General features: G+C 44.7%; 4 protein-coding genes across 7 annotated transcripts in view; 2 read left to right on the top strand and 2 right to left on the bottom strand.

Moving 5' to 3' along the window:
• The first annotated feature begins 6,771 nt into the window (after positions 1–6,771).
• selenok (selenoprotein K) lies at positions 6,772–10,616 on the top strand. 2 transcript variants are annotated; one of them, XR_003977982.1, is made up of 6 exons: positions 6,772–7,051; positions 8,110–8,197; positions 8,551–8,628; positions 9,236–9,331; positions 9,589–10,474; positions 10,602–10,616. XR_003977982.1 is itself a non-coding variant. In XM_030366630.1 (4 exons), the coding sequence occupies exons 1-4, from the start codon at positions 6,958–6,960 to the stop codon at positions 9,324–9,326; spliced, it is 351 nt and encodes a 116-aa protein (XP_030222490.1). In that variant the 5' UTR covers positions 6,772–6,957; the 3' UTR covers positions 9,327–9,333. The 2 variants fall into 2 exon arrangements, 1 of the variants encoding a protein (XP_030222490.1); XM_030366630.1 differs by lacking the exons at positions 9,589–10,474; positions 10,602–10,616 and having other exon boundaries at positions 9,236–9,333.
• actr8 (actin related protein 8) lies at positions 9,418–15,760 on the bottom strand. The gene is made up of 13 exons (XM_030366088.1): positions 15,481–15,760; positions 15,050–15,220; positions 14,645–14,755; positions 14,157–14,261; positions 13,637–13,810; positions 13,083–13,176; positions 12,764–12,896; positions 12,341–12,494; positions 11,928–12,023; positions 11,601–11,741; positions 11,092–11,404; positions 10,625–10,788; positions 9,418–10,285 (listed from the first exon to the last, which is right to left on the bottom strand). Exons 1-13 carry the CDS (start codon positions 15,613–15,615, stop codon positions 10,142–10,144), a joined length of 1,935 nt encoding a protein of 644 aa, XP_030221948.1. The 5' UTR covers positions 15,616–15,760; the 3' UTR covers positions 9,418–10,141.
• Positions 15,761–15,862: 102 nt separating this feature from the next.
• il17rb (interleukin 17 receptor B) lies at positions 15,863–21,674 on the bottom strand. Of its 2 annotated transcripts, XM_030366412.1 has the most exons (10): positions 21,474–21,673; positions 21,267–21,288; positions 20,819–20,932; positions 20,602–20,708; positions 20,161–20,278; positions 17,864–17,884; positions 17,647–17,670; positions 17,336–17,446; positions 16,922–17,196; positions 15,863–16,589 (listed from the first exon to the last, which is right to left on the bottom strand). In XM_030366412.1, the coding sequence occupies exons 1-10, from the start codon at positions 21,537–21,539 to the stop codon at positions 16,182–16,184; spliced, it is 1,266 nt and encodes a 421-aa protein (XP_030222272.1). In that variant the 5' UTR covers positions 21,540–21,673; the 3' UTR covers positions 15,863–16,181. The 2 variants fall into 2 exon arrangements, with proteins under 2 accessions (XP_030222272.1, XP_030222364.1); XM_030366504.1 differs by lacking the exon at positions 17,864–17,884 and having other exon boundaries at positions 21,474–21,674.
• Positions 21,658–24,930, top strand: part of chdh (choline dehydrogenase) — an 8,963-nt gene continuing 5,690 nt past the window's right edge. Inside the window, exons 1-4 of one of the 2 annotated variants that reach the window (XM_030366294.1) lie at positions 21,658–21,773; positions 22,891–23,315; positions 23,519–23,749; positions 24,355–24,521. In XM_030366294.1, coding sequence (XP_030222154.1) covers positions 22,930–23,315; positions 23,519–23,749; positions 24,355–24,521 — 784 coding nt within the window. In that variant the 5' untranslated portion in view covers positions 21,658–21,773; positions 22,891–22,929. Of the gene's footprint in view, positions 21,774–21,822; positions 22,092–22,890; positions 23,316–23,518; positions 23,750–24,354; positions 24,522–24,930 lie in introns of those variants that run through there. The other variant, XM_030366212.1, reaches the window with a different exon arrangement.

Genomic DNA, 24,930 nt, shown 5'->3' on the forward strand with positions numbered 1-24,930 from the left:
CGACCTTCGACGACGAAACGGTAGCGTTTTGAATATTTGTTTATGAGCTAAATTAGACGTGGAAAATCAAAAATCCAAAGAAATCCAAAATTAGACATCGGAACGAGTCCAAATTGTACACACATGTTGGTGCTAACCTTAATGTCGTTCGATACAAATTTCGGAATATTTCGCCATTAGGGGGCGCCATAAACGAGGAAATTGTATATCTTCTACAAAATTTCGCCGCGAAAACGCTACACTGACTTCTCGCTACTCCTACCACAGTCAAGTCCTTTGTATCCACAGGTTCAGGGTAGCGTTTTGAACACATGCTTCGCGTTGTGCCGGCGAAACGCACATTTCTTGTCGCGTTGTGCCGGCGAAATGCACACTTCTTGGACCCCTGCATAACTGCTTGCAGTTCTAGTTTACTATTGTTTTACTTATATTATCATTTATTTTCACTGTAATGTTGTATTCAAATTGTACTGCTGTATCTTTTTGCTGTTCTGTTAAGCACCTTGTATTGTAACTTTGCACGAAAGGCGATATATAAATAAAGTTTGTATTATCTCACCCAAGGTCTCTTCTCTTACCTGGAGTATCTCTGTTTCTGGTCGCCCCCAATGCCTTCGCTGGGGTCTCTGTCTGAACATGATGGATCTGGGGTTCTGGTCTCCACTGTAAACCTAGCCTCCTATCCAATACCTGCCTACCAGACTAGGGCCTGAACCTGCCACCACAATCAACGCAAAGTTTTTAACTAGTTGTTTATCCTGTACCACTGCTGCTCCCAAAACATTTACTTTACGTCCTGTGTATGTTTTTAGCCTCACTCTACATGAGCGTAGCTCTGGCACCTCCTTCCCCCATAACGCTTTGTACACAGAGCAGTTCACTACTGTTACCCACAACCCGAGTCTATTTCAAATTGCTGTCTATCCCCATTAACAGCCAATGTCTGGATAAATGGCTCCTCTGCTGGTGTCTAGCTCATCTAGTTTGTACAGTGTAAACATGGCTTCATCTCAGTCTAAGTCATCTTTTTCACTCCCCCCTGACGGACATAAAGTGTTCCTTGAGTCTTCCCATGCTTCCCTGTCAGTACTCTATCCCCTCTAGCCTGTGAAGCGCTAGCTGAGCCATTTGACCTACACACTTTTTGAATGTGGCCAATTTGACCACACTTAAGAGGTTACTTTAATAAACCTAGTCCCTAGCCCTGTATTGCTCACATTCACACCTGTTACACATGTTATACTGGTTTTAAGCCTGGACCTGGGTTCTTCCAGCCGCAGTTGGTCTGCTGACCGTAGTTATCTCTAAGGGGAATGGTGGTGGAGAAGAACAGATAGGTAGGTGGGGGCCAGACCATGGAGAGATTTGTAAACAGTCAAGAGGAGTTTGAAATTGATGTGGTAGCGGATGGGGAGCCAATGGAGTGAAGCCAGGACTGGGGTGATATGATCGCGTTTTTTAGTGCAGGTGAGGAGTCGGGCGGCTGAGTTCTGAACCAACTGCAGGCGGCGTAGCTTGGATCGATCGATGCCAGTATAGAGAGAATTACATTAGACCAGTTGTGAATTGATGAAAGCATGGATGACTCTCTCAAGATTGCTCTGGGGTAGGTAGGCTTTGATCTTGGCTAGGGTTCAGGTGGAAAAAGCTCTTCCTAACTACTGCACTGACCTGTTGTTCAAACTTGAATTTACTGTCAAAAATCACGCCCAGATTTCTGACAGAGGGCCTGATGTTAGAGGCAAGGGGGCCCAGGGTGTTGGTGGAGAAGGCCGGAGAGGTTTTGCCAAAGACAACTAACTCAGTCTTGCTCTTATTAAGGTTGAGGAAGTTCGCCCCTATCCATGCCTTGATCTCAGCTAGACAGTCACGCCGAAGATGGAGTGCAGCCTGCCCATCAGCCTTAAGGGGGATATACAGCTGGATGTCATCTGCAAAGCAGTGGAAGGAGATCTTATGTTTTGCCAGGATATCCCCTGAGGGTAAAATTAAAAAGAGGATGGGACCTAGAATAGAGCCTTGAGGGACCCCGAAGGTGAGGGGGGCGGGAGAGGAGATGGAGTCTCCAAGCTGGACAGAGAATTTCCTGTCAGCCAGGTAGGACCGGAAGAACTCCAGGGCTGTGCCTTTGATGCCCACATGATGATCAAGCCAAGCCAACAGGATCCTGTGATCCACCATGTCGAAGGCTGCTGTTAGATCTAAAAGCACCAGGATCACAGGGCTACCTGAGTCAGCGGCTAAGAGCAGGTCATTCAGAACTCTCAAGAGCGCAGTCTCTGTGCTGTGGGCTGTTCTAAAGCCAGACTGGAACTTCTCATAGATGTTGTTATTGGCTAGGAAGGCTTGCAGCTGGACATAAATCACTCGCTCAAGGACTTTGGATTGGAAGGGTAGTTTGGAGATAGGCCTGAAGTTTGAGAGGATAGCGGGTTCTAGGTTGGGCTTTTTAAGCAATTGCTGCACCACAGCATGCTTGAAGGCAGCCGGGACGCAACCAGAGGTGAGGATGGTGTTGATCAGCAGCAGGAGGAAGGGGGCAACCGAGTCGAGGACAGTAGCATCCTTGAGAAGACGGGAGGGTAGACAGTCAGAGGGGCAGTTGGAGGGCCGCAGATGTCTGACTGCGTCAGAGAGGGAGGATAGGGAAACAGGCTCAAACTGCTTGAGGACAGCTGGCAGGGGGAGGGGCAGGGAGAGTGATGGCAGAGGTATCTGGAGGCCTTAGTGCTACAACCTTGTCAATAAACAATTTCTGAATACTTTCACATAGGGCGGGTGAGGGCACAACAGCGGATTCATTACGGGGATTTATGAGAGAATTCAGTGTATTAAAAAGAACCTGGGATTTGTGACTGTTTCTGGAGACCAGGGTGGAAATGTACTGTGTTTTAGCAGTTTTAACGGCTCGGTGGTAGTCTGACAAGCAACTACGGAGGATTTGGAGGGAGACGTGAAGGCGGTCCTTCTGCCACTTACGCTCCGCCCGCCTACAGGCGCGCCTGAGGTTGTGCGTTGCTTGGTTGAGCCAGGAAGTTTTTTGCGTTTGGGTTTGAAAGGGGCAATAGAGTCCACAATGCCAGTGCAGGCAGATGAGAGCATAGAGTGAAGCTCATCAGCAGTGTACTCAGAGTCTATCGGTCTACACAGGGGGGAGTCATTGAACACAGCTGGAAAATGTCCGGCAGTAGAGGAGTTTAGCGTGCGGGATTTACATTTACATTAACATTTAGGGCATTTAGCAGACGCTTTTATCCAAAGCAACTTGCAATAAGTAAATTTGTCATAAGAAGTGCATCAATATATCGCTGTCGGTACAGAAAGGATGTTCATAGAACCAAGTGCAAGTACAACAATCGCTAGGCTAACCAATTCCCTGTGTTATAGCAATGATAGCAGCTACTGCAGTTGCTACACAGTGAAGTACTATAATACAATGCAATACAACACAACACAATACACTGTACAATGGTGGCCAGAAGGGGGAGGGTGGCTATACAGAGTCGAGGTGGACTCTGAACAGGTGAGTCTTGAGTCTTTTCGGAAGATAGTGAGCAACTCTGCGGTACTGAGCGGCAGGGAGCTCGTTCCACCACTGAGGTCCCAAAACCGAGAAAAGTTGTGACTTTGCTGAACGGCCATTGCTAGCTCTTAGCGATGGCGGTACCAGACGTCCAGCTGAGGTAGTTGAGCTGGGGTGTGTGGCTTTAGCAATGCTTGGAGGTAGGCAGGGGCAGTTCCATTGACTGCCTTGTATGCCAGTACCATCGTCTTAAATTTGATGCAAGCTACTACAGGGAGCCAGTGGAGGTCCCGGAAGAGGGGGGTCACATGGGAGAACTTCGGTAGGTTGAACACGAGGCACGCTGCCGCATTCTGGATGTGCTGCAAAGGTTTAATCGCAGAGGCAGGAAGTCCAGCCAGGAGTGAGTTGCAGTAGTCGAGGCGGGAGATGACCAGTGATTGGACTAGAAGCTGAACTGCTTCCCTTGTGAGGAAGGGCCGGATTCTGCGGATGTTGTAAAGTGCAAATCTGCAGGATCGGGCCACCGCAGTGATGTTTGCGGTGCAGCATAACTGATTGTCCAATACCACACCGAGGTTTCTGGCAGTTGGAGAAGGAGATACAGTGATGTTCTCTACGGTGACCAGTAAATCCATGTGTGGGCAATCACTCTAATCCCTTGGATTAGGAGGAGCTCGGTTTTGTTGAGGTTAAGCCTCAGGTGATGGGCAGTTGTCCAGGTGCTGACATCCGCCAGACATTCCGATATGCGTGTTGCAATCAGGGCTTTATCAAATGAGGGGAAAGAGAAAAATAGCAGCGACAATAGAGTGTCGTCAGCATAGCAGTGATAGGAAAAGCCGTGTGATGCAATTACCGAGCCCAGAGATCTGGTATAGAGGGAGAACAGAAGAGGCCCCGGTACAGAGCCTTGAGGGACACCAGTTTCAAGCATGCAAGGTTTGGACAAGGAGCCATTCCATGTCACTTGATAGGTGCGGTTCGTCAGGTAGGATGTGAACCAGGAAAGAGCAGATTCAGCGATGCCAAGTTCGGCAAGAGTGGCAAGGAGGATCTGTTGGTTCACTGTGTCAAATGCTGCGGACAGGTCGAGGAGAATGAGAACCGATGAGAGGGACGAGGCTCTGGCAGCACAGAGGGACTCAGTCACTGCGAGGAGAGCCGTCTCAGTGGAGTGTGCCTTCTTGAAACCTAACTGGTGAGGGTCAAGGAGGTGGTTAGATGAGAGATAGGGGGACAGTTGGTTAGCAACGGCACGTTCCAGTGTTTTAGACAGGAATGAAAGAAGAGATACCGGTCTGTAGTTCTGGATGTCGGTGGGATTAAGAGTTGTTTTTTTGAGGAGAGGCTTTATTCTGGAAGTCTTGAAAGACGCTGGAGCAATGCCTGAAGTGAGGGAGGAGTTGATAATTGAGGTGAGAAATGACAGGATGTCGCTTGAGACATCCTGGAGGAGAGAGGAGGGGATAGCGTCAAGGGGGCAGGTGGTGGCATGGTTAGATGTTATTATTCTGTTGACCTCGTCAGAGGTGAGAGGGCTAAATTGGGTAAAGACAGAGGAGGGGATGGGAGGAGGGAGAATGGAGGCAGGGATAAAAGAGGAGCTAATGTCCTTCACTACCTGAGCATGGGACTGACACAGTGAACAGAATTGGGGAGTGGTCGGAAAAAGACTTGGCACCGATTTCATTAACAGGGACAGAAATACCATTGGACAGCACAAGATCTAATATTTGACCCTTTTCATGCGTTGGGCCGGTGACAGCTCGCTCTAGACTAAATGAGTCAAGGAGGTTCAAGAAGTCCTGGGTCAAAGGCTGTGACTCACAGCAAACATGGACATTAAAATCACCAGATATTAAAATGTTCAACCATCGCAAACAGTTCTAATAACTGATTCATATGATTCAGCAAAGAAGCGCAAAAAGGTCCCTGGGGGCATCCATACTTGATGTTATGAAGTCTAGTCTAAAGGAACAATCTGTTTTGATGGTTTTATGTCATATTCTACAAACTTCTGCGTTTCCTGAACACTCATATTTTGGAAGAAGGAGAGGTTTACGTAAAGACCATAGAGAGTATATAAAGTGGATGTAGCATCCGGGCAGGCCTCAGATGTTCCAACTGCATCCAATGTCTTGGTTTATGCGCATCGCCATCTTAGTGTGACTCGTCATAGTTTGACTCGTCCTCATTTCCTTTAAGTAACCTCCGAGTCGAGGTGAGAGTAAGCGGCTAGCTGTCACTCAAGAGGCCGCGCCCCTAATTATTCTTAGATTTTAACCTCCAATACAATAAAACCTAGCCTCCTAAAAAAAAAATATCTTGCTGTGGTTGGGGCTTGGTAAAGACACGTAAGGGCTTCCGAACCGCCGAGTTTTTTTGAAGGTGGCATAATGGTGTGTTCCTGAATCCTCGGACGCCAGCCTTCCGAGTCGGAAGTCGGGAAATCTCCCAGCTTTCTTGCGGCATTTCTCTGAGACACGCCCCCTTTTTGTCTTCATCTCTCGGAATTCGGCCCCGTTTACACGAGGACGCTTGCGGGTAAAAACGACAAAATATTTTATCGGAAGTGCATTTCGTTTAGACGGTGACGGCGTTTTTGGGGCATGAAAACGCATAAATCTGAAACCACCCTCCAGAGTGGAAAAGTTGAATACGCTCCGCCGTAGCTTTTCCGTCTACACTGCCAAGACGCAAAACACTGCTCAGATCTGCTCACGTCGCATACGCGTTTACGTCACATACATGTGCCAGTACAAAGAAATAAACATGTCAGATTATTTCCATGCTTCGGACCTTCAAGCTGCTCTGGCAGCTCTAACAAGCCTACAGGAGTCTTTCCACGAAATGTACAAGATATGTACAGATAGTATTACTGAACAGAGAAGGATCTTTTTGGTTTTTGTGGCACGGATAAGAGAAGAACGAAGATTCTACGCATGCGCTCAGACATGGCGGTGTTGTGTGATAGTGTATCACAGCACCACCTAGCCGCCTGGCATGCATACCCAATCGAATTCCACACACTTTTGCGTCACCGTATGCACGCAGATTTCCTCCCGAAAACGCTCGTCTAAACGCGGAATAAAAAGTGAAGACGCAACGCCACTTTTGCGTCTTCTGTTCAGCCCGTCATCGTGTAAACGTAGCCTGAGAGTAGACCGAGAGCAGTGATGACACTCTCAACAAAAATGGTTGCGCTCGTGAAGAGATTTATTTTCTTTGTAAAATTTGGCTAGTAAGTACGGACAGTGTACATCGATCCACACTTTGACCATTTTGAGTACAACTTCCGGGTCCTTTCAGTACCCTTATTTTCGCCCCCTTCTTAATTGGAACGACCTACGCACTCACTAAGTATAGTGAGTGCGGATAGTATTGATATTGGAATACAGCATATAATTCCCAGCGATTTGAACGCGCCATTTATGACCGTCTGTGTCGTACCTGTGACGTGTGTACCGGAAGCTGAAACTCACATTGGTAAACAGGGCCTGGCGAAGATGGTGTACGTGTCCGACGGTGAGTAGATACGATGATTTAGGCAATATAACCACTCATTAACCTTCTTTATTCCGGGTAGGGTTATTTCTTTGTTGCAGATATCATATCATGTAAAAAAAAAAAAGTAAATGTTCGTTTATATAGACCAGATATCGCACTCCTATACGAAACCCTACTAATTAACACATAGCTGAAGCTTCTACAATATTCTACCATTGAAAAGCAAACATTTGCATAGTGTTTGTCAACTCGGTGCCTAAATGTAGTGGATTTGGTTTTATAACACAATTCACGATCGCATATTAGCGATTCTTCTAGTCTAGTCAGTTGTCGCGCATTGATTGGCTAAAGCCTGGTGCTATCCATTTGTATGGTACGCCGCTACGTGCTAGTCGTAAATTGTAAATCCCCGATCTTTCTTACCGCATTTCACGGAGGAACGCCCTCTTTTGGTCTGTCCTGCTCGCTATTCTGAAAGTAAAGCCCGAGATAATTTTTTTGTATTTGTACCACGTTGTTCATTTTAAATGTTCTTACACATTTAATTACATTGCTACTTTATTCGGTCTTGCTGTGCGTGCAATAAAATATAAAGTTGCATTGTTTGTTATTGAGCTGGTTTGCTAAAGAGGCTAATGTAGCTAACAATGACTAGCCAATGAGAAACGGCAATGCTATAGCGCTGCAAGCCAGGAAATTACGTCACATTCTCACAACTGCAGGTCGGACGTACCGGCGTACCATACAAATGGATAGCAATTAGTAGTTAAAGATCCCATGGGGATGTTACAGGTATGAGTGCCGTCATCGGCAAATCTTAGTTATAAAATGTTACTGATAAACCTATTGTCTTCCCCATAACAAGCCATTAAGAAGGTTAAACTATTGGTTTATTAAGCTGATATGTCCTTGGGTGTCTTGAAAGGCGCCTCTAAATTAAATGTATTATTATTATTATTATATACATTTTTGATATAATGAGACAAGTATTGTTTTAAACGTACTGTCCTTTTGACGTGTTCCTACAGCATCATACTGTACAGAATAACTTAGTGATTCTGGTTTGTGTCCCTCAGGTCAGACCTTAGGGTCGTCACGGTCACGATGGAGTTTCCCCAACCTGGCAAAAATGTTTTGGGGAATAGTTGAGTTCGTCGGCTTGTTGTGAGTAACCCACCACCAAATCAGTCTATCAATATCTAACAGTAACCTCAATAACCTAACAGGGAACTCGCCGCATAGCACTCTCTACCCGTGAAGATATTCTATGGCAATTTTTTATTCTATCTATATTCTGGAAATATTCTGTTTAATTCATAACCAATAGCTACTTTATCCTTGTTTTAATGAAAACGGCATCCAATTGTATTAACTTTGGGGTAGGTTAAGTATTTGTCTAAATAAAAAAATATTTTAAGTTAATTGTTTGATTTACTCAAAGGAAATGTCTTCAATAGTATACACACCCACATTTAAAGTTGTATCTGTACGTCTGATCAAATCACCCTTGTGTTCAGCTTCACGACAATAGTTCAGTCGGATCTTACAAAGGATAAAATTGTCGCTGGATCATCACGGTTCTCGGATGGCAGAGAGTAAGTACTGGGTTCAAATGTTTCTCCACTAATGGTGTGATCCAGATGCCACGGACACCAGCCTACCGAGTTGGAAGTGGGGAAATTGCCCAGCTTTTTTGCGGCATTTCACGGAGGCACGCCCCCTTTTGGCCGAGCCCCCTCGGAATTCTGAGTATACCGAGTTCAGTGATGACGCTCTCAACAAAAATGGCTGCGACCGTAAAGAGATTTATTTTCTTTGCATTTGTACCACGTTGGGTCATTCTAATGTTGATTTTAAATGCTCTAACACACTTTATTACACCAATTTATGCATTGCATGGGCTTGCTGTGCATGCAATACAATGTAAAGTGTTTGTTTTCAAGCTGGTTTGCTTAAGAGGCTAATGTAGCTAACAATAAACAAAGACTAGCCAATTTCATGAAACAATCAAAGACGAACGGGAACGCTATAGGTGCTCCGAGACCGGATATTACGTCTCAAGTGCAACTCGAAAGGCTGGTGTCCGAGGCATCTGGATCACAGAAGAACACTTTCAATCCATAATTCCGAACTCGTCGCATCTTTGAACCTCACTAACCAATGAACTGACTTCTTTTACTGTTCTCTCTTCCTCGCTCTCAGTCCTCCAGGCCCCCCTGGTGGCAGGCGGCGCATGGGCAGGATAAACCATGGGGCGGGGCCAAGTGCCCCACCAATGGGAGGAGGAGGATGAGGAAGGTGAGAACTAATATTTTCATGTAATTCCAAAGGGGGCATTTTGTGGCCATATTGTCGTTTCAACTTTTCTAGAAGCACAATGAACATAAATGAAGGATGTGCTTTAATGTGATCTTAATAGATCAGATAATCCACACAGCCATTATTAAATACCAAGACGTATGCATATATGTATTTTTTATATCCTCAAGGGCTTATGGTTTTTCTTATAATATTAATAGATGGTCTGAACTGACATGTTTCATTTCTCCTTGTAGGTAAACGCCTACACATCCAGTGTAGGCGATGGGCGCATGGCATGTTTACATGTCTGCACCCATGGTCATTGGTTGCCTCTGCCGTTGGCAGATTTTGATGCCATCCTGGGAATTCCTACATTGTAGGGGCCAGGCTGGCTGATGTGGCAGCCGACTTCAGCTCTGCTCTATCCACTCGCTTCCCTTCATTCTTTCGGCTTCTCACAACTTACTGACCCATGTGTTCATTTCAAACCTTGAAGATTAAGTTATTATGTGCTTTATATCCCTCAGATTTAAATAAAGATTTACAATGTCAAAATGTTTCTTTGCGAAGATCCGGTCATGTAATAAAATGAAGACTCAACAAATTGTTCGACAATGACAGAAAACGCTATTTACAGAGTAGAGAAACGTCAACAATTTGACCATGTTCTTTCAAAACCCATTTGTTTTGTCCTGGGGATCTGTTCTTAATGTAAAAAAAAAAAAACGATTGCATTCATATGATCCAAATAAAGAGACAACAAAATGGTAAACATCCATCGAAATGACCATCGTCACTCAGCCGGGTTCACCACACGAAGGCGGCTCTCTCGCGGAGCATGCGGACACCGAAGCGCTGCCACTCCCGCTGGTGGATCCACATCTCCTGGGAGGTGTCCAAGCAGGCCAGCACCGCCCCTCCCTTCCAAGAGATCAGCCAGGGGTCCATGTCCTGCAGGGGGCGCCATCGTATGTGCAAACAGTGAAACTGAAACGTTGGCGTCATGACACAAATGTAGACTTTCATAAAATTCAAAACGCAAAATGATAAGAGGGTTGCAGTATACTCCCAGGACTCACTCTAGAAATGCCAATACAATACAGATCACTCTATTTCAGAAAACAGTTCCACCGCGATATGGTATGTTGATGGTTTGATTTGATAAACATGTTAAATGTTTAGACAACATGCATACATTCAACTAATATAACTCCTTTTGAAGATATTTGTTACTGAACAATGTAATACTATCGCTTAAATAAAACAGCCAAGCAGCATTTCCAAGGTTACCTTGGGGCGTGTGATGACCTCAACATTGTCCACCAGCCTTCGGAAGGACGGTGGCATCTTGTTGATGATGCGATGGAGCAGGAACTCCTGAGCACCGTGGAACATCAGTCCTCCCCCCACCACCAGGATGGAGCTGTACATTTTGCGCTTGGTCTCGTCCGACGCTGTCAATACATAGGTAATAAATACATTACATTTAAAACCGAGAAAGAGATCGGCAGCATTGTCTTGTGGTTAGGGAACTTGGCCATAATAACCAACTGTATGTACTATTCAATGTACTAAACAGACAATATAAGGCCAATAAGGTCCCTTTTGCTCAGTAAACAAAATGTGGCATATTCGATGAAAAGGTTACACTGAATTATTGTTACTGTAGCAGGGCGAGTGCTCAGATCATTTTTGACCAGGAAGTGATTAACACAGTACCCCCCCCCCCCCCCCCCCCCCCCCGGGCGCCCCCTCACCGCAGCAGTCAATGCTATGCAGGATGGCCTTGTCCAAGCCCAGGGCCTTGCTCTCAAACTGGCCCATGATGGCCGACTTCCTGGACAGCAGTGCGGAGGGCTGCTGCTCCTCCGCCTCTCCTGGGCCCATCAGGCACTCTGCCTGGGCCGGTCCCAGCTCCATCTCCCCCTGGCTGCCTCCAGCGCCGCCGCCGCCGCTGCTGAGCCTGTGCGGGTCGGAGGGCTCCGCGCTGCCGCCTGGGCCCGTCAGCTCACTGTCCACCGCCCCCGCGGGCCTGGAGAGGGGCTTGCGGTCCGCGGAGCATTTGGAGGACTGCTCAGAGAAGAGGTGAAGGAGGGAGAGGATGAGGTATTGAGAGGGTTTAGCCCAGAGTGTCGCTTGGTTGATCCACGATGCACCTTGAAGTGCAACATAACATTCTGGAAGGCTAAGCCTTCCCTTAGGTTTTCCGGGAGGTGATTGGACACGTACGTATGTATGTATGCATGTGCGTGCGTGCGTGCGTTACCTGGTCCTGTTTGCTCTGAGTACCGAGCAGATAGTGCTCATCGTGAGGGTCCTCGGGGTCGCCTTGGGAACGGTACGGCAATGACGTCATCTTCTGGCCCACAATGCCGAATGTGGTTGGATAGAACAAACCCATTGGTGCCTGGGAAGAACAGGACACACACACACACACACACACACACACACACACACACACACACACTTTCAAATCAACCATATACACTTTCATAGAGCTTCGGGTACTATACCGGTTCTTTCAATATTTGATAGAACCGGTATTTTGTCAAATTTAATTTATTTACCGTTGCATTGCGCTTTGTTACAGTACCTGTAGCTTCTCATCACCAAGTCGAATATGGTAAAGAAGAGCTGGGGCTTCTGGGAAACGCGTACGAAACTCATGATCTTGTAGTCCCGAAATGTCCTGTGGAATAGATGGTGATTAAAGAGACTTAAATGTGGGCCGACAACCATTGTTTGACTTTCAGACATGTTGAGCTCTAGCCTCTGAATTTGCCTTTCAATTCGAAACCGATTCTGTTGTCTCCAGGGGGATATACTGCCGGATCCTCATAATAGATTTGGAATCCCCCCACCACCACAGTACACACACACACACACACACACACACACACACACACACACACACACACACACACACACACACACACACACACACACACACACACACACACACACACACACACACACACACACACACACACACACACACACACACACCTGATTGAGATGGCAGAACAACTCTTTGAGTTGCTGAAGTAGCTGACAGTCCAGCCTGTTGGAGAGCTGACACTCTCTGTAGGGAAATCCCGCCCTCTGCAGGAGCCAGAAGAAAGTGCGGGTGACATCTGCACCACCATAAGACAAACATAACCTGCAGAGTAACACACACGTAACTTACAACATGCCTTAATGCCACTAAAACGTCTATACTATTCCGTAATAAATAATATCGGTGTACGGTTGAGATCACTCCAGCCCAACACCCCATTTCATATGCAATTATATGCATTGTATATCGTATGGTTTGTACGATACACAACCCTGAATCAACATTTCATCTTTCTAAATGGTTCCATTATACTCTGACACTTTGCTGTACCCTCATTCCTCCCCCTGTGCTCCAGTGGCCCCTGCCTGTACCTGGAGTTGCGGTGGGACACCCCGTCCTCCACGCAGCAGAGACTAGTCTTCTGGTCGCCCACGTCCACCACACAGGCACTGCTCAGGCCACTACCAAACGTAGCGCACACGGACTCCTGGTGCACGATGATGGCTGCATGAGGCACAGACACACTGGTGTTATTGCTGTTGTCCTCGGGCTACTTCCACCGGATAAAAACCATCTGCTCAATGACTTCATATATTACTTAGCAATTGCCGGGGTCAAGGATATTTGCTTCCTTTCATTTTTTTTTAATAAATAAATAGGATTGAAATATATTTATTTTGTGTGTGTCACCTGAGAAGCCCATGTTCAGCAGAAGCATGTTGACCATCTCCTTTATGTGCTGTCTATTGTATATATCAGGGACCAACAGGATACATCTGTAATACTAGAATACAAAAAATAAAAGAATTTGGTCATTTTCGAAGAAAGGTTTAGATAATAGGTGTTCAATAATAATCCAATAATAACTATGAAATAAGATTTTTCCGGAAGAACAATTCATAAACATACAATTCTGACAAGCACTGCATAAGAAATAATGATCTGTATGCGTGTTGTGTTTTAAGAACAAATCAAATAAGTGTTTATCAAAGATAAATGTTGTCATCCTTTGGTTTATTAAGAATAAGCAGTGAATTGTTTCAGGTCACATATATTAGGTAGGTGCTTTAAAATTGAATGTTTAAATGGCACATACTCTGTATTAATCCCACATTGTCATGCTTTTTTTCCGAACAAAAAGGGAAGAATGAACCCCCCAGACACTGCTGTTATTATTGGATGGATGTTTATCCAGAAAGGGGCCAGCATAACTGACCAAGCGCACGGCCAGAGGCCCCGCCCACCTTGAGGTCTTTCAGCGGGATCTCCAGCTGCTTGTTGATCACGTGACCCCAGATGGCCTCCAGGTCCGCCAGGACAGCTGTGAGCGAGCCCCCGGGGCCTGGGTGCACGTTGAGGTGACCCCTGACCAGCGGCCAGTGCACGTCGTAGCCGTCCGACGGACTCACATACACGGCCTGAGACACCGACGTCAAGAAGTAGAAGAAGAAGAGAGTTCCCCCAAGGGCTGGTTTGTTATGATTTGTTCATTATTGAAGTTCTTTAAAAAAATATGTTTGTGATTTGTACGTTTTTGGAAAAAACGTACAGAGCACCCTAAACGGTTTACAAATCGGCGCAAAATGTTGTGAATTTTAGAGCTCCGAAACACTTTTTTCCTCATAACATTTGCGTGTAATTTTTTTTACAATATGCTAATCAACATTTGCCGAAAGACGTGAAGCCTATGTTTTTTCACATCATCAACATGTAGAATGGACATATACACTCTGCCTCTTTAAGCTTCGTCTTCATCATACTGACCTCGTCCCCAACCAGGTACTGAGGCTGCTGGCCCGTGTTGGTCCACTTCAACCTGGAGCTGCTGTCCAGAACCGCTGGACGGACCTGCCGGTTATATGACCTGGCCTTAATGGTCACACACACACACACACACACACACACACACACACACACACACACACACACACACACACACACACACACACACACACACACACACACACACACACCATTTTAATCTGCAACATAATTGTAAAAGGTCATTTCAGGCTTTATATCCTAATTAAAGATTTTATAAACAGAATAAACCAACACATTGACTCTCCTTAGGCTGAAAAACTAATGAATTAGCTTGTTAGAATCAGCAAACCCCCATCCCCCTCTTCCACTGTTATTCACACACACACACACACACACACACACACACACACACACACACACACACACACACACACACACACACACACACACACACACACACACACACACACACACACACACACACACACCTGTTCAGCTGACACAGGCGTCCTTCGCAGTCCAGTAGACATCTTCTTAGACCAAATGGCCTGTTCCACCATTTTGAGGCCATTCTGCCGCTGCTCGTTACTCTCTGGTTTCTGTAGTGGATACAAAGTCCCCATGACGTTAAAAGACGAGGTGTGCTTGAGAATCCCCCTGACTCAGTGACTGGTGTAGATAAAAGTTAAATGCACATCAAGTGCAATTTATGTTGCAGCTACAGCTCTATACAGACAGTCAGACACATATTAAATATATTCCTGAAAGGAAAATAACTATAAAGGATGCACTACAAATGTAGTGCATTGTACAAATGTACAAAAATTAATAAAAACAGAAAGAGGATAGACAATAATGCTGGGTTTCAGCTGCAGCTGCTAATTTAAACGTACATTCAGGCCATCCCTCAGAAGCCAGGGGTCTTCGTGTTTCGGCTGCCCGCTTTGCTTGTGTTTGCGAGCGATTACGTGGGGTACCGACACTGGTAGAGTGTCTGTCGCTCTCCCGATTCGTAGCGTCCTTGAACCAGGGTGTATCACGACTACAAAGTTGGTCTGTATTTGCTATTAAAAACAAAGAAAATTGTTAGATATACTCAGTTGAGCTTTACAGAGGTGTGTACAATTACAACGTTTTAGAAACGCGAAGGATAATGCAAATGTAGGCCTATTTTGATAATTGATGATATTAACAACAAACTTAGCTCACTATATTTATCCCAATGGTTGACGTCAACAGTAAGCCGACGGCGAAGCAAGGCGGGGTAGCTTTCAGAAACGTAGTCAACAATTTCGAGACATAAAATGACGACGTTACATCTTACTTCTTGAAGGGACTCTGGGATAGATGCTGGGACGATAGGTCTCTTGACCCCACGCTGCTGGTCCTTGTCTTTCTCCTTCTCGCGTTCCTTCTCTCTCTCCTTTCCGTTTTCTTGTTCTCTCTCAGCTTGGGTCATCGTTTCAGCACGTTGATTATTTAATGATAACGCGTTAGACAAAAGGATTAACACATTTTAAGCATCCTCTAAAATTAAACTAACCTGAGCTGGAAATGCATGCACTGTACACACTACTTCCGTGTTTAGTCACGTGATGCAAATTATGATCCTCTATTGGTCAGTTACTTGTGTAGAAAGTTGTCTACACAAATATCTACTTATACTTGATGTTATAAAGCAGGGGGAAGCGTTCAGTACATAGACATCCAATTATCAAACATAATTTATTTAGTTCAAATACATAAAATTGTACAGTTGTTGTTTTTGTTGTTGATGTTGATGTATATTTGAAATGTAAAATATATTTCTAAATGTTTTCAACACAGATTTAGTGGATTATCATTTATATAAAAACAGTATAACAGCATAGTAACAGCAGAACCTTGAATATTTAGCAATTATATAACTACTAACAATAGTTAATATCCATCTATGGATACGTATCACTTATTTTTTTGGTTTTATACTAGGCTACGAGGTACAAAATAAAATGTAATAGTACAGTAACAATTATATATACATTATTATACAGTGACGACTACAGAATTAAAGTGCTCTTGCTCTGCAGTTATGCTAGACTGGTGCTCGGTGAGCTGCCCTATTGCCTCATGCAGCTTCATCATGCTCTTTTCGTTGTAGAATATATGTGGCCTTCTTTGAATCAAAGAGTCCTGTTTCTTGTTATGGAGGCTTCTACACAGCATGTGGAGGTCCTTTGTTAGAGAAAACATCTTGCAGGCTGTGAGTTCCCCTGGGAGTCTTCTAGGGCTGTCATCCTGACTCTTGCCTAACTGCACGGCCCAGAACAGAGCCAACTCACTGGGGTTCTTGGCATGGCTGGCCACCATGTTGAGAACCAGCGGGTAAAGGTCACTGGCAGAGGCCGGTACTGAGGGTCCAAGAAAGCCATGGTGGGAATGGCAGCTAATGGTCTGCAATGAAACATTAATGAACATTATACCTCATACAGATATGATGTCAGACATAGCATATGTCAATTGTGGACGTTACCCTGTTGTTTCCCCTTTAGGGTCTGTGTCTTAACCTAACATCCTATAATTTCATATTCAGATGTAGCCTCAACAATCACCAGATTAAATTAAATGGATCAAGGTCGGACCATTGCTGGCTAAATTGTAAATTATTAGTCTATTCATATTCCATCCCTGAATCCATGCATCCATCTGCACCCAGATCAAACCCTGTCAATTTGTGCTTGTGTGAACAAAGTTCTAAATATGCATATGAATGTAACAGATTGTACCTGGGGGCAGACGACCAGGACTCTGTCTGCAGCCTTGGCCTGACCGGCCACCCAGCGCATGGGGCCCAGCTCGGCTATCTGTCCCTGCTGCCAGAGGTCCACGGCCACACTGAAGCCTCCGTGCTCCTGGAGGAACTCGGCCAGAGCCACCACCGCTGCCTGGAAGGCCGGGCACTCAGCAGGGTACACCAGCAGCACACAGACGGGCGGCTCACCGGACGCCGGGAGTAGGCTGAAGTCCCCGGACACCACGATGTGCGCTTTGTAGGCTTTACCTGTGGAAAATATATATAGATATATATTTTTCTTTTTACTTCGATTATTTACATATTTAAATTGGTGAAAATCTGCATGTTTCTACAAATGTAGTAAACTGGGTTGTTTTCATGAAGGAACACATGGTTTACTACTTACAAAGGATCAGACATGAACCAAGGACGACAGAGCCAGCCAGCACCACTCCAAAGAGAGCCACCAGAATGGTTGTGTACTCGTACCCATCTTCATGCCCGCTCCAACTGGGTTCTTTCAATAAATGTATATATATATATATTTATTATGGCTCTGATCGGCTCCCCCAAAAATACAAATAAATGCATATATATAAAACACGCCAAACAGCGAGATCGCCATCACTTCATTCGCTATAATGCCCCCAAAAGGCCCAAAGCCTCACTTGCACCACCAAGTGGCAAGCTCAGGTGCAGCCACTGTTATTTACTCACCTGTAGGCTCTGTAAGAGTTTCACCTAGAATGGAAACAGAGGAAACAAAATGTTGCCGAGTCATTCTGCAGAACCGATGATCATACATAATGCTTGATCATAAAATCTTAAACTATTCCACTAATATTATGTGTTGAGAATCAATTAATAATTTTTGAATGAATTTGCATTATTCCATTGCTGTGTTTAAATGTCAGGTTCACAAGCACACACTCACCAATATCTGCACTGTAATATTCTATGGGGGGAGGGGGGGAGGGGACAATGTGTCAGCATGTATATTCTGGATGTAAAACATTTGCATTTATTTCTATAAATACATTACTCAAACATACCAGCACTGTGAGAAGTGAAAACTAGCTCCAATGAGTTGTCCAACTACATAGATGCCCTCTCATGCCCCTTATTTTTGGTGGTCCTGAATGTATTGCTATTTGTACATTTACCCAAACCAACAAAACATGTTTGAGCTTTCTTGTAGATTCCCTCTTCCCCTATATATACCGTTGGTAAAAGTACGGTGTTAATGCTGTTGAGTCCTGAGGCTTTTTATCAAACTGAGCTTGACTATGTGTTTGCATACAGGGCCTGAACACTCCAGCATGATCTAGCTTTAGGCCCAATCCCATGTCTACCCCTTACCCCATCCCCCTCCCCCTTACCCCTTCAAAACAAGGGGGGGGGGGGTAAGGGGAAGGGGTAAGGGGTAGAAATGGGATTGGGCCCCTATTCCATCAGCACTGAAATCAAAGATGGCAGATGGCAACTCACCTGCTTTCACATCTGTGATTTCAGTGATGATAATTGCTGTCTGGTGTTTACCAGAGGTACAGTCTGAATACGTTGTAGTTCCTTTAGATATATTTGAAACGGACATTACTCTTTATTTCTTGGACAAATTCTTATGGACTGCTAAATATTCATAATAGAGACAAGTACAAATGCAAGGGCACAAACACACACACACACACACACACGCACGCGCACACACACACACACACACACACACACACACACACACACACACACACACACACACACACAAACATAAACACACACAGACACACAGACACACAAACACATACACACACACACACACACAGACACACATACACACACACACTCACAGACACACACACATACATACACACGCAGACACACACACACACACACTTGCACACACTTAGAGGTGTCAAAAGTATTAACATTCATTACTCAAGTAGAAGTATAGATACTAGCGTTTAAAAATACTTCTGTAGAAGTTGAAGTATCAACTCAAGCTTTTTACTTAAGTAAAAGTATAAAAGTACTGGTTTCAAAACTACTTAAAGTATTAAAGTAAAAGTAATGCAAGGGGAAAAAAATACCATTAAGGGCAAAAGCTTAGGCCGTGCCATAGGGGCCTATAGAATTACTATTACTATTACTGTTATTATTGTTGTAATTATTACTACTGTCCATTTGTATCCTTTTTGTTTTGTGTTTTTGTAAAGCGTCTTTGGGTACCGAGAAAAGCGCTATATAAAACCTATGTATTATTATTATTATTACAATAATCTTTTCTGCCAAGTATGCTCACACATGGAATTTGTTCTCTGCATTTATCCCATCCGTGAATTAGTGACACACACACAGCACACCTCTATAGCACACATGCCCCACTTGTTGAAAATGTTGAAAAAATTTGGAGGATTCAGAAGGTCATTATTGATAATAAATGTATAGCAAGCGTTTATGAATAATCTCTACCATTAAAGAACCATATGTGTACTACTGAGCATTAACATGTGTTTCATGGAGCGGAAGATATGATGACTATTTCCAATACTGTAAGTATTTGGAATGTTTGCAAAAAGTCAAACTTCAGAGGCATGTAATCAAAAGCCTTTATTGGAAATGGAAATGTATGTGTCCAAGCTTAGCTGCAGGAATTTAAGATGTAACGAGTAAGAACTGAGTTGTATTTGCATCCAACCATTTCAAAAAAATCTTCCAGGTAGGCCTACGGCAGGGATGTAGAAGGGTTGGCTGGTCTTCTTGGCTACCAACCTCGTCACTGGTGCTTGGTTGGGACATTTCGCTCATCTACGTCTGCTATTTCGTAGCTGGAATGTGGCGCGATTTATGTCATGTCAGAGAATGAAGACGGGCTCTGGTCATGCACAGGTGCCATGGATCGCGTATAAACCAATAGGGTGTCAAAATGGTATATGTTTATATTCTCATCCAACCAATCAAATTCACTCTATCCGATGGCGCAAATTATCTGGATAGGTTTTTTTTGTTTGTGTTTTTTTGAACGCCGGCGGAATAAAAACAAGCCGAAATAAAATAGGAGTAGCGAGGCCATTTTTTAAAAGTAAGGAGTAGAAAGTACTACAGATAAGTGCGTGAAAATGTAAGAAGTAGAAGTAAAAAGTAGGCTGAAAAATAATTACTCCAGTAAAGTATAAATACCCAAAATTTCTACTTAAGTAAGGTAACGAAGTATTTGTACTTCGTTACTTGACACACCTTCCATCACTTCAGCAGTCAGGTAGGGGTCCCCATTGGCGACGGGGGGAAAAGGTAGATTGGCTGCTTCCACACGAGGATTCCCATGTCTTGCAGGTACAATAAGTTTAAACCACAGCTGTTGTACAAACACAGAACACAATCGTAAGCAGAGTAGCCTATATGCGAGGGACAAAAACATAAGAAGGATTGTTCTTGCTGTTGCATAGCTGAGCATGCCGTTAAACCTTCAGAATGAAAGAGTTTCACTGCAGCCGAAGATTGGGTTCAGAATGAGATTCACTACGAAGTGTAGACGGAATATAACCCTCCCACCCGTGACTCAATCCAACCAGGACTTTTCCTAAAACATCCCTCTATCGATTAAGTCTAAGGAGGGAAACTAGTTTGTTTAGCATGTACTGGCATAATGTGAGCACATGTTGCATGTGATAGACCTACCAGTGTTAAGCCAGTGAGGTTTGCGTTGGCAAATGATGGGGTGTATTCACAGAGGAAATAATTCAGGCCCACTTGGATCCGAGTGCCCGTCAGGTGCTTATTGCTCACTTTAAAAGAAACAAACGCAAAGGATTGCATTGGTGGTGTTAGTTACCACACAATGGACGTCCCTTGTGAAAAGGAGGAACATATCAATTGCTGGAGGGAAATAGCTTACCATCCACGTTGACAGCCCATTTTATGTGGAGCTCTTTGAGCTCCACCAACTCCTCCACCGTCAGGTTCTTCAGCAAGCTGGCGGAGGCGTTCAGCGAAAAAGATGGCAATTTGTCTACAGTGCATGGACACCATTTCCATTGTTATTACATGAGTACATTTGTGCTATTTTATTATTTCACTATTTTCATTTAGAATAAACTTTAATTTATTGCTTTTAAAGTGTAGGACTAAAAGTTTTCAATGCCCTGCCACATTATCAGTTACATTTTCAAGAGTGAATATTCTGTTTCCTGAGTTCAGAGACTGCTTTAATACTAAAGCCAGCATATGTAGGATAATGAAAACAGAGCTATGTGTTCTACTGCAGAGATATGCACTACTAAAGGATGTAATACTACTGCTAATCCTGGCTAGAAATAAACAAACAATATTTGAAGGAAACCTACTGGAAGAAAAACAGTGGACTTTCTGTGGAAAGATCATATCAGAAAAACAGTTCTACATTAATATCACAACAACAAAACATTAATAGGAATTCTTATAGACTAATATTAACAGGCATATCATAGACTACTACTAATAATAAAAAAAATCGTAACCATAATAGAATAGAATAGAAAGCTTATTGTCACAATAATACAAAATAAACTTACAATATCGTGGGACATCACTTGGGCAATGAAACCACAGGATAGGGTTATCAAGGTAAAAATCCACATTGCAATAAATAGATAAAAAATAGAAACCTATAGGCCTATTGTGAGTTCAAATACATCAAATGAACCATCTGCAAGTGACAATAGCTGGGTCAGAAACAGAAGCCACTAGATGCTTTGAATTGAATAATGCATGTTCTGATGATGTGTCGTACAAGTGTGACCGTTACATAGTCCGCACCACTCACTAAACTCCGCCCATAGTCAATGTACTCGACTTCGATTCTGCCAGTAAAAGTAAGTAGATACTCCAATGCTAATAATAATATAATGGATTGGCGCACCGTAATACAGGAAACTTTAGTTAGCGTTAGTATCAGCGATTACATATTGAAAGGCTGTTCCTCACTTGCAATACTCCATACGGAGTTTTGCACAATGTTGCAATATTGCAATGCGCTCTGTGAGGTTCAACGGGACACGGACCGGTCAAATGGAATGCTGACATTTATTTCTTAACACAATTATTGCAGTTTGATGCTTTAGTTGCATGCTTACATTTGAAAAACAACAACGAAAAACTGTCATCCACTGACTTATCGTCCATCTCGCAAGGTAGACCTGCACTCTGTTGTAACACAAGCTTATATAGGATTTCTATTTCTGCAACTTATGGATCTTGACCTAAATAGCACTGTTCTAACCTCAAAGTTGCTATACAGCCTTCCCAAATGTGTCTTCCCTGCTATACGTTTATTTTAATAGCCTATAGCCTACCATCCCACTTGTTATTGTAAAATAAAAATAAACATGCGAAAAATGCCACTACACCATGGTTTAAGGCTGCATATTGTATTTTTGGCACTTGGTCAGGTGTTATAAGAAACAAAGGGGAAATAAAATACCTTCATTGTGTAACCTTTTAAAATCGAAATACTGTGATCGAATGACTGAATTTCAGCTTCTTTCGGAGAAAGTCTATTTCATCTTCTCTGATTTGTGACTTTAGCTTTGTTGTTTGTTTCTAATTCCAGCCCCCTTGAAAAAATTCAGTCATTCTTTTGTTTTGTTTAAAGAGGTGACCACTTTTATTTAGGCTTCATTCAAACTGTTGTGGGGCTGAGAGCTTGAATGTAAGGTGCTTCAGGGAGCTGAAGCACCAATCTGCAAATTATACTACAGCATATAACCCATGGATGTGTCTGATTTTGCCCCTTCAAGTCATCCACATCCTGGAAGTCCCCCTTTCCTGTAGCAAGTAGACTACATAATAAACCATATCAGATGTAATAAAAAAAATCTATCCTTTTTGCGGCTAAAGCTAAAATGATAGAATCTCTCCTTGCGTCTGTGTGGTGTCTTTTCCAAACCCATAATTTGTTTTTGTTGATGTTCTTTCTTCAACGCTGCTAAGCCGTGACCAGTGAATGAAGACTGCCCTTCCAGAGCGAGGATGCTGTGTTTGGCCCCGTTAGCCAGAGCCGGCGCCCACTTGATGGGGGCCCGGATCACCAGGAGGGTCTTGGGGGATGGCCGGGGGATCTGCACCTGGCTGCCCTCTCTTTTCTCTGCCCTCCCCCGCGGCGCCACCTTCAACGCCAGGTCCGCGCGCCACTCCTCCGCGTCGACGGCGGCCAATCAAAACACGCCGTCGTACAGCTACGTCATCGTGGGGGCTGGGTCGGCGGGCTGCGTCCTGGCCAATCGCCTCAGCGAGGACGCCCATGAGTCGGTCTTGTTGCTGGAGGCGGGGCCTAAAGACATGTTGCTAGGCAGCGTGCGGCTATCCTGGAAGATTCACATGCCTGCGGCCCTGACCTACAACCTCTGCGATGATAAGTACGATGCCGGGTTAAACGGGCGTTTATTTACAAATGCTTCACCCATGCACTAGCTACAGGAAGCTAAAGAGCTTCTTGTGGCAGTGTGTGAGCAGAACTTCACGGTGAATCGTCACTGCTTTTAGAATACGCCAGTCTTTGCATTAAGATCCCAACTATCCTGAAGACACTTTGTTTTTCGTTCCCCCCCCCCTTTCCCAGGTACAACTGGCACTACCACACCTTACCCCAGGCCCACATGGACGAGCGGGTCATGTACTGGCCCCGGGGCCGGGTGTGGGGAGGGTCGTCGTCGCTCAACGCCATGGTGTACATCCGGGGCCACGCCGAGGACTACGACCGCTGGCAGAGGGAGGGCGCCCAGGGCTGGGACTACCAGCACTGCCTGCCCTACTTCAGGAAGGCCCAGAGCCACGAACTGGGAGAGGACCGGTACTGTCAGTGACCGGGTTAAAATTACCTTTAGAAAAGCTGGTGGTGGTCGGTGGGCTCAGCTCGCTAATGCGCTGAGCACGTAGGTGATATGCCTTTTAAAGGAAAGGGTTGGATTCAGACCGGCGGTTCTTTCCTTCCCTGTCGCCTTCAACGTACCTTCCTGTCTCTCTCCGCTCGCCTGTTGTTAAAGGCAGACAAAGCCCATCTAATATATTTATGTATATATTTATATATATATATATATATATATATATATATGAAGAAACTGGTAGGACAGTCTTGTAGTTACTTTGTAGTTGTTTTCTTCCCTCCTGAACGTTTCTGGGTTCAAACCCCAATTTCTGCCTGTATATCTGCTGAATATCTGTCTAATAATTGTAGGCATCCTTCAGCAAGATGGGCCTTAACCATAACTGCTGTCAAACGTAAACCTACAGAACCTTCTGTTTCAGCCATCGGTCTATTTGTAGAGCAAAAAAATTATGTTTGGCACATACAATTCCGGTTTCTGATTCGGTTATTGCTCCTGTCGTTGCAATAACCCTGCATATGTTTTAAGATCTGAAACGTGACCTGAGCCCTTGTGCCGTTCGCTGTGGCAGGTATCGGGGAGGAAGCGGACCCCTGCGCGTCTCCAGAGGGAAGACCAACCACCCCCTCCACCAGGCCTTCATCGAGGCGGGCCAGCAGGCCGGGTACCCCTTCACCCAGGACATGAACGGACTGCAGCAAGAAGGCTTGGGCTGGATGGACATGACCGTCCATAAAGGTCAGCCCATCATCTCTCCTCGCACGCATGCATCCTCTGTTTGGGTGCCCCCCCCCCCCCCCCCCCCCCCCCCCCCCCCGGAGGGAATCAAACCCCCCCCCCAACCCTGCTGGAGGTTTGCAAGAATCCAAAGAGAACTTTAACAACTGCAGGCAGTCCTGAGTCACGCACCGTGTCGCAATGATGTGAGTTATGTTGGTCCATATGGGAGATGTCACTGTGGTCCACCCTCTCTTAACCCATCAGCCAACACATGCTCCATTAGCGTTCAGCTACAGGGAGGGTGCATATCCACACAACTAGCCGGCATGCTATGTTAGGGAAACCTTGCACCATCTGGTGCAAGGTGCATGACCCATTGTGAAGCTTGAATTGCAGTTTAAGTGTGGTTGAAGCGCACAGTGTTTCA

This window comes from Gadus morhua, chromosome 1, assembly GCF_902167405.1.
Source record: "Gadus morhua chromosome 1, gadMor3.0, whole genome shotgun sequence".
Classification (NCBI taxonomy): domain Eukaryota; kingdom Metazoa; phylum Chordata; class Actinopteri; order Gadiformes; family Gadidae; genus Gadus; species Gadus morhua.

What these genes read in the sequence shown, in the direction of transcription:
- selenok (XM_030366630.1), top strand. Translation starts at nt 6,958, where the DNA reads ATGACCGTCTGTGTCGTACCTGTGACGTGTGTACCGGAAGCTGAAACT. An exon ending in GATGGTGTACGTGTCCGACG is followed by an intron (nt 7,052 to 8,109) that starts GTGAGTAGATAC and finishes TGTGTCCCTCAG; the next exon opens with GTCAGACCTTAGGGTCGTCA. An exon ending in CGGTTCTCGGATGGCAGAGA is followed by an intron (nt 8,629 to 9,235) that starts GTAAGTACTGGG and finishes CCTCGCTCTCAG; the next exon opens with TCCTCCAGGCCCCCCTGGTG.
- actr8 (XM_030366088.1), bottom strand. Translation starts at nt 15,615, where the DNA reads ATGACCCAAGCTGAGAGAGAACAAGAAAACGGAAAGGAGAGAGAGAAG. An exon ending in TCCCAGAGTCCCTTCAAGAA is followed by an intron (nt 15,221 to 15,480) that starts GTAAGATGTAAC and finishes TGTTTTTAATAG; the next exon opens with CAAATACAGACCAACTTTGT. An exon ending in TTGGTGATGAGAAGCTACAG is followed by an intron (nt 11,742 to 11,927) that starts GTACTGTAACAA and finishes TGTTCTTCCCAG; the next exon opens with GCACCAATGGGTTTGTTCTA.
- il17rb (XM_030366412.1), bottom strand. Translation starts at nt 21,539, where the DNA reads ATGTGGATTTTTACCTTGATAACCCTATCCTGTGGTTTCATTGCCCAA. An exon ending in AGTCCACTGTTTTTCTTCCA is followed by an intron (nt 20,933 to 21,266) that starts GTAGGTTTCCTT and finishes CATGCACTGTAG; the next exon opens with ACAAATTGCCATCTTTTTCG. An exon ending in ACCTCACTGGCTTAACACTG is followed by an intron (nt 20,279 to 20,601) that starts GTAGGTCTATCA and finishes TTTGTACAACAG; the next exon opens with CTGTGGTTTAAACTTATTGT.